The sequence below is a fragment of the Electrona antarctica genome (assembly GCF_951216825.1).
Source record: "Electrona antarctica genome assembly, chromosome: 21".
NCBI classification, from domain to species: Eukaryota; Metazoa; Chordata; class Actinopteri; order Myctophiformes; family Myctophidae; genus Electrona; species Electrona antarctica.
The window spans coordinates 35,056,185-35,065,072 of record NC_136802.1 but is presented as its reverse complement, the minus strand read 5'-3'; the positions used below and the strand labels follow the sequence as shown (position 1 = coordinate 35,065,072).

Genomic DNA, 8,888 nt, shown 5'->3' with positions numbered 1-8,888 from the left:
GCAGAACCTGGTGGTTGTGTGAGATGGACAAGTTAACTTTGAATGACTTTGTGATATTCATCGTTTCCAACTGTTTTGCTTTGTATGATGTGTGTTCAAAGTGCCTCTGTTTAGTAAACCTAGGGGTTTATTTTTATGGGAGGAGGTGTTACGGCCCTATGTGGCCTTGGTGTTGTTGTGATTTGTGTGTAATCCACTGTCAGTGTTTTTCAGTGCTAAATGGTGATTGGAGGAGTGGCTTGTTTGGAGGCACACCTGGGCCTCATCTCATCAGCCAGCCACCAGCATAAAAGGCTGGGAGAAGCTCCTCGTCAGTTGTTACCATCCGTCACCTGTGCTGATCTTGTTGTAGGCTGTAGGCTGTGTGCCATATCTGCTTAGTGCTATATTCTTTATTTACTTAGTGTTTAAAGTACAGACCACAGTAGGCTATCTTGTGTCAAACCACTTTCTTGTGTTCCAAAGAGGGAAGCGATTGGTAAGGGTGTGCTGCCATTTCTTTTATTCCCCTTTTTGACTGTTTATGTTTAAGAGGACGATGTGGACGTTCTCGCTCCCTGACTGTCAGGCACTGGACCAGGAGTTCCACAAGCTTCCATCTTCTCTTCTTCTTCTGGTACCACTGTGCTCTGTACCACAGCACTGTTCAACAAACAATTTTTTTTCCGTCAACCACAGCAACCTTCAGCATCACTACATGGAACTATTCAACTGCTCTCGCTTTCTTCTTAAAGCAGAGGACCAGCACAAAGCCACCTCCCCAACACTAGAGCCATGCTCTAGAGAATGTATGGCATCAGAGGACCAGCCCAAGGCCACCTCCCCAACACCAGAGCCATGTTGCAGAGAATGTATGGCAGCAGAGAACCAGACCCCTCCAGCGCCTCCTACAATCACGTGCAGTCCAACAGGAGAGGACCCACACTCCACACCACCGCCTCCTTTACCGTGCTCACCAACCCCAAATCAGGTAAGGACATTAGAGCCCATTTTCTCATAACCCCAATGTATGACATAATTCATAATATAATCACAACAGAATTTGTTATAATAATGTTGCAATAGTGTGCAATCCATCTCTCTCAATTTTGCAATTAGAGCCCAAGACGATTTTTGAGTCCGAATGAAACCAATTGGAGGACATTTAACTTATTAAAAAAAAAAATGAAATTAAAATATTTTTCCCTTTCAGGGTAAGAAACTGCCGTTCTGGATATCGCTCCGAGCCAGCAGACAGCAGTGCACTCACGTGTTACAAGTATCAAGTGAAAAGGATGGCCTTCCAATGCACAGCTACTTGGCCAAACCCGGCATGCAATCTGGCCTTCCCAAACCCTCTGTTTTCCCTCTGCCTCCGTGGAGGACGTGGAGGGAAGGCACCATTAAGTCCAGCTTCAACTACCTGCTACTTGACCCCATGTCAGTTCTATACAGACACGTCTCTTAATGGTATCATTTTATTTTTTCAAGTTTTTATACCACAATTTTGTAACCCAGTGTCTATCTAATGTAATCCTGCAGGGCTCTACACTCCCTCTGCCAACTTGGGGAGACTTCATACTTCCTTCAGTGCATGAGGAGTCCACACCGCTTCTTAATGGTATCATTAAGTTTGTGTTTTTTGCGAGCTTTGCGTGAGATTTGTTTTTTTCTGTTTTGTTGTTTTGTTACCGTCAAAGATATTGAATTGTGGTTCGACTTGACTCAAGTGTCAGCCACGTGACTGTGCTCTCTGTGTTTTTTTTCCCCTATAGTCGCTGTAGTGAAGTCAGTAGGAGTTAAAGACAGAGCCAGAGGGATGAACAATAGGAAACTACTGTACAACAGGAGAGGACCTGCATCACCCAAGGCCACCTCCCCAACACTAGAGCCATGCTCCAGAGAATGTATGGCAGTAGAGAACCAGCCCAAGGCCACCTCCCCAACACGAGCCAAGATCCAGAGAATGTATGGCAGCAGAGGACCAGCCCAAGGCCACCTCCCCAACACTAGAGCCATGCTGCAGAGAATGTATGGTAGCAGAGGACCAGCCCAAGGCCACCTCCCCAACACTAGAGCCATGCTGCAGAGAATGTATGGCAGCAGAAGACCAGCCCAAGGCCACCTCCCCAACACTAGAGCCATGCTCCAGAGAATGTATGGCAGCAGAGGACCAGCCCAAGGCCACCTCCCCAACACTAGAGCCATGCTGCAGAGAATGTATGGCAGCAGAGGACCAGCCCAAGGCCACCTCCCCAACACTAGAGCCATGCTGCAGAGAATGTATGGCAGCAGAAGACCAGCCCAAGGCCACCTCCCCAACACTAGAGCCATGCTCCAGAGAATGTATGGCAGCAGAGGACCAGCCCAAGGCCACCTCCCCAACACCAGAGCCATGTTGCAGAGAATGTATGGCAGCAGAGAACCAGACCCCTCCAGCGCCTCCTACAATCACGTGCAGTCCAACAGGAGAGGACCCACACTCCACACCACCGCCTCCTTTACCGTGCTCACCAACCCAAATCAGGTAAGGACATACCCCAATGTATGACATAATTCACAATATAATCACAACAGAATTTGTTATAATAATGTTGCAACAGTGTGCAATCCATCTCTCTCAATTTTGCAATTAGAGCCCAAAACGATTTTTGAGTCAGAATGAAACCAATTGGAGGACATTTAACATATAAACAAAAAAATGAAATTAAAATATTTTTCCCTTTCAGGGTAAGAAACTGCCGTTCTGGATATCACTCCGCGAGCTCCGAGCCAGCAGACAGCAGTGCACTCACGTGTTACAAAAAGTATCAAGTAAAAAAGGATGGCCTTCCAATGCACAGCTACTTGGCCAAACCCGGCATGCAATCTGGCCTTCCCAAACCCTCTGCTGTTGAGATTCAATCTGGCCTTCCCAAACCCTCTGTTTTTGAGATTCAATCTGGCCTTCCCAAACCCTCTGTTGCTGAGATTCAATCTGGCCTTCCCAAACCCTCTGTTGTTGAGATTCAATCTGGCCTTCCCAAACCCTCTGTTGTTGAGATTCAATCTGGCCTTCCCAAACCCTCTGTTGTTGAGATTCAATCTGGCCTTCCCAAACCCTCTGTTGTTGAGATTCAATCTGGCCTTCCCAAACCCTCTGTTGTTGAGATTCAATCTGGCCTTCCCAAACCCTCTGTTGTTGAGATTCAATCTGGCCTTCCCAAACCTTCTGTTGTTGAGATTCAATTGCATTTGCAGGCCATCATGCATCCACATCCAAGACAGAGGTGCAACCTCTGCTGGGAGAGCTTTCAAACCCCTGCAGACCTTGCCCAACCCTATGTTTCCCACGGAGGACCACCGGCCGTGCTCGGACCTACCCAGCTCGCATTAACTGCAATGAGTGTTAACTGCAACCGTTCCTTCAGAAGCAGAAAAGCTCTAGGGATGCACATGGAAGTTATAATAAATTCTTTGGGTAAAAAAGAATAAAATAAACTGCCATTCTGGAGTCAGACTATGACAGCCCAGGAGTGCTTCAAGACGTTCGTCGGTGCCATATTTATGGTGCCGAAACATGGACAATGAATAAGGAGTTTAGGGATCGTCTTGAAGGAACATACACAAGACTCCTCATGCGTGTCCAGAACCTCTCATGGAAGGACCATCCCACTAAAGCTCAGATTTATGGAGGCACCCCCCCCCCCATCTCAGTTGTTGTGGCAGAAAGAAGACTCCGCTTTGCTGGACACTGCCACAGAGCAAAAGACCAGGTCATTTCGGATATTCTTCTGTGGAGACTACCCTGCCCATCAAGAGGAACAACTTAACAAGACCTGGCTCTCACATTTCCAGATGTTCTGAGTAGGGACACAGGACTGACTGTGAATGAACTTGGTGTGGCAATGACCTGTGGAAGCAGGTCTCTGCATTAATAAATGTTTTAACAAGCATATTGTACTGTTTTTAGCGTGCAAATAAATGAAACAAAACAAAACCATTCTCAGAGTCATTGTCCATGGTCTTATGCATATCAAACTGGGGGTCCTTGAAAATAAAAGGTTTGAGAACCCCTGCTGTATGTTCACAGGTGATGAGAAATTGAAAACCAATCAAAAGTTCGTATCAAAGAAAACAAACTAATAATGGATGGGTTGAAAATACTGCAGCAAAACATATGGTATGGAAGCGGGTGAGAAGACACAACCATCTTTATTCCAAGAGGAAATGGCTTCTGTGTATAGTGAGTGAGTTTTACTGAAGCAGCATGCCAGTGTGGAGTTTATTGACTGTGGACGCAAGATGTTTAAAGCTTTGATTAAAATTGATGCCGTTTATTTCTCTCTGCTGTCTGTTATTACATTGTTTGCGTGTGCACGACTGCATGTGTGCGTGCGATTGAGACGGACACAGAGAGAGAGAGAGAGAGAGAGAGAGAGAGAGGGGATGGAGGGAGGGAGGGATTGAGAGGGAGTTAAATAGAAAACTTGTGTGTACAGTACAAGAGTACATACATTGGAATACGACCACCAAAGACTATGAATCATCTGTATATTCCTGCACTATCTGCAGTTCTGCACCATATAAACATATACTTTTTAAGGTGCTCTTACTATCATTATTTTTGTTCAAATAAACCTATAGGCCTATTCCCATTGCTATATTAGCCCATGCACAGTACATCTTAGTCTATGTACTTTAACTTGAGATACAGTGTACTTGATATGTATTGTGTACTGCCTGTACTGTAGCATACTTTATAGATAGGCTACGAGAGACATCTCGGCGGCAGCAAGGTCAGCCTTGCTGCAGTAGGCACGCTATTCTGTCTCATATCTTATTGTCACGTCATTATGATCCAGCACTATATATGTTTCCTGTTTGTGTAATAAACTTGGTGAACCTTAGCGTGATACTGTCTCGTGTCCGTTAATTTGTTCTCCCGGGCCCGCCGCCGCAGTCGCCGTACCAAAGGAATACTTCAACTGGATTGTCACACACCACCCAGCCTGCACACACTACCTGTCTGTCAGAACCAGACGAGGGTCCAGTACTTAGAGATTACAACACCCATAGTATCAGTTCTACAGATTGTTTAATAACTGTTCACGATGCAACTCAGATTTGGACCCAAATACAGAACTGAGCAGGTGAAATGCAAGATGATTTAATTGCCAAACCTGCAGTATTTTTTATAATCAGTGTTTCTAGGCATAGTAATATTTGCAACAGGGTGGTGGGGTTTTTGGTCCAATAGCAGAACATAAAATATGCTTCCAAAGTGCGCAAAAAATAATCAAACCGATGGATGAGATGAGACCTACAGAACGTGGATCAAACAGGGTGAATATTGGTTGTAAATATTGTGTGGATATGGATGCTGGGTTTTTCACGCAACGTGGGGGGGGGGGGGGGGGTTCCAGGTGGTCCCCAGCTAAATGAGTTGGTAACCAAATGAACCCTTATAGATCTTGAACTCCTTGTAAAATGTTAAATGAATCCATTTCATGTTACGCAGTTAAGATTTGTTCTTTGAGTTATTCACTTTTATATACATTTCTGGCTTGTGACAAAATACAGCAGGAGTTTGTACACTACAGAGAACTTTTAACATAAAGTCCAGAACTTAAGGGTATGTGTTACGACCCCCTGTCTAGGGTAGGGGTAACCAACATAATAATGAGGAGACAGCTTTTACAAAAGATGGTTTGTTTTATTATCTCTCACTTTTTCTTTGGACAGAGACAAAAAATTGCATAATGGCTTCAGGGTGTCAGTTTACATTATATAAAACATGCTAACTAAGAAATAAAATTACCCCTAACTAAAAGTCCCTAATGTATGATAAACAAAAATACAATTACTAAACCTAACTAACCTAACTAAGAAAAATACAATAAATTAGGTCACAAAACAAAAGGGACTAAACACCCTTACAGGATACACAAGGACGGTGTAACATTAAATAGGGAAATATAAACAGACATGAATAACAATAGGGAATTGGACAATAACTAAGGAGCTGACAAACACTAAGGGTCACATAACTAAGAACTAACACAAAACAAAGATAACAAAATATAACTTACTCAGACAAACCAAAGACAAACTAACTCACAAAACTAACAAATGCAAACAAAAGAAAAGGGCAGCATGGGTGGAGGACAAGAGGAATGGAATCTCCGCTGCAAACATAAGCTGTCATCCTCACAGCAGTCAGGACAGACTGAGCACTTTTATAGACAGCAGGGCCATTACCCAGCTGCTGGGAACCAATGAGGGAAAAGGGGCAGGTCCAGGTAGGACCTGTCAATGATTGCAGCCACCTGCTTTCAATCGTCATCAGCACCACACTCTCCATTCACCTCCATTCATGACCTTAGAGAACACAAAAGGGAAACAATATAACACAGGCCACCAACATTTCCAACTCATCACAATTATCCCCAAATTAACTAAACACAATAATAACAATATTAATCATAAGGACAGCGGTCCGTAACACCCCCCACCCAAGAAAAAACCTCTCCCCCCCAAAGAAAGAAGCTTACTTCCAGGTTGGGCAAAAACATGAGAAAGGACATCTTCAAAGACATCACCAACTCCTTGTGACAAAATTCCAAGTTCAAATCCTGTATTAGTAATGATCACATAAGTCTTCGAGTCAAGTTTCTAATTCGTCTTAAGACGACCAGAGCATTATAATCAAAATCACAGATAATGGGCTAAAACCCACTCTGAAGAATTGCAAAACCAACCATAAACTGTTTTTCCAAAAAAATCAAATCAAAATGTTTTCAAACATCAAACAAGAATAGATATTGTTGGAGTAACAGATGGGATGGTCAATACCTGTTTCATCCTCCCACACTAGTACAACTGTGGCCCCACTGCCATTCACATCCGCCTCTAACTAGCTGGCGTCTGGAAGCTTGGGACAGGCGGGACAGGAGAGCTACCTAGGAGAACTTCACAGGACTCAAAAGCCAGTATGCTTATGTATGACATTACAGTACAGATCACAAAAGTCACGAAAGCAAAAACAAAAATCACAAAAGCAGAAGACTCCGACACACAAGCAATTAAAGGAACCTGCCGAGATCCCTTAAAACAAGAAACCGAGAGCAGACAAAGTTCAACATTTCAACGAATCCAACAGCACCAACGTGATCTAAATACAACATGAGGTAAAGACAAAGAAATCAGGTTTAGTGACATCACCTTTTCAAAAACTGTGGCACTGACTGCCCCCCCCCACAGATTCTAGATAACAAAAGAAAATTGATTATTTTCGATCAAATCAAACATTTCTGCTTGGGCCAAAGAATCCAAGTGCTGTGAACAAATAAACAGAATTTTCAGAAACTCAGAATTATGCAAGCCATAGAGCCAATATAGAGCTCTTAGGATGCAGCAATCACTTTCTGGTGAGCAAAACACAACAGACACGAACAAAACCACAGGAGCAGGTGATGCATATAAATTTAGGATAAGGGAAGGATTGAAGACCAATCAATCATCTGGACTCTGGAGGAGTACCGTGGAGGAGAATTTGTAAGAATGTAATAGAGTACAAATACTCAAGAAGTCAGAATTAAGGACTGTAAACCTTTTAAACCAGTGAATATTAACTTTATCTTTACTGTTATAATGTTAAACTTATAAATCTGTATTAATACCTTTTAAGGATAAATACTCTAGAGGAAAACTATAATACTAAAAGGGGAGACTTAGGCAGAGTAGAAGTAAGAGAGTATACCAGAATACCTTAGAATGAGTTTGACACCAGACACGGAAGAAGACAAGTCACACCAGAGCTAGGGATTTTCCATTTGATATATATTACAAATTACATCGGGAGAGAAATGGCAGGTCCGTACAGCGTTAAAACGATCTCTCCCTGACACATCATCAGTGACAACATTTTATACTACATAAGTCATAACATCCTTTGGACATGGGGAAGTAATGTATTTGAGTTCAGAGGGTAACCCAAAAGTGAATTATGGCGACACCTATTGCCGGGAGGCCTACTTGGGATACGTGGCAAATTATACTTCCGGTAAAATCCCGGAAGAGTGACCGAAGGGAATTGTAGTTCTTTAAGTAAATGTAGTTCACAGCCCAAGTTACTGACAACCAGCTAACGTAACTAGGAGACAATTTGTCTGCTCTAGCACCGTACCAAGGCCGAATAACATGTTTTTCACCAGAGGGGCAGATAATGCAAGACGTCCAACAGGAGAAAACAATCTTTTATCTTACTCGCTGACTGGGGGAGAGTGAGATTTAATACTATCTGTTTTACGCTGGGGCAGAAATGATATGTAAACTCAGTGGGATACAGGGCATGAAAAATACATAGTTATTGAGAACATGGAAACTACCATCCACCAAAAATAACAGATCTACAGATCTAATAACTCAAAATTATCCATCAGCAGGTATCAAAATAAAAATTAGTACCTCCGTACAACTGCAAAAAGAACAGAAAATGAATTGGTCACACTTCAGTCACTTAATCACAGTATTGGCTTTCACAGTATTGGCTCTTCATGTTCACTACGGACAAATGACATATGTGTGAGAATACTCAGAACAGATAAACCACCAAAGTAACCAAAATTCAATAGTACGTGGGGATATGCCAAATACCCTTTCACATGTATGAATTAATTACTAGAATTTAAGGCAACGCTTGAGCATTTCAATACCCAAATGTACAAACATATGAAAGAATAATCACTAAGGACAATTCAAGTGGAAAAGGTCACTATAAGGGTATTTCGAGTGGAGAAAAACAAAAATCAGCAATTACCAATAAACCGACTTCAATTTGAGGAGTGGGCCAACACAGACAAATAATGACATGTTCAAATAGAGCGGGAGGGATAACCAGGTTAAGTTTACAAATAACTTAATACTAG

General features: G+C 42.7%; 1 protein-coding gene across 3 annotated transcripts; it reads left to right on the top strand.

The window, feature by feature from the left end:
- Positions 1–256: 256 nt before the first annotated feature.
- On the top strand, positions 257–3,855 carry LOC306914086 (uncharacterized protein). Of its 3 annotated transcripts, none has more exons than XM_079490989.1 (5): positions 257–970; positions 1,193–1,419; positions 1,522–1,600; positions 1,755–2,506; positions 2,709–3,855. In XM_079490989.1, the coding sequence occupies exons 4-5, from the start codon at positions 1,950–1,952 to the stop codon at positions 3,451–3,453; spliced, it is 1,302 nt and encodes a 433-aa protein (XP_079347115.1). In that variant the 5' UTR covers positions 257–970; positions 1,193–1,419; positions 1,522–1,600; positions 1,755–1,949; the 3' UTR covers positions 3,454–3,855. The 3 variants fall into 3 exon arrangements, with proteins under 3 accessions (XP_079347115.1, XP_079347114.1, XP_079347116.1); XM_079490988.1 differs by having other exon boundaries at positions 1,498–1,600; XM_079490990.1 differs by lacking the exon at positions 257–970 and having other exon boundaries at positions 1,405–1,600.
- Positions 3,856–8,888: the final 5,033 nt, after the last annotated feature.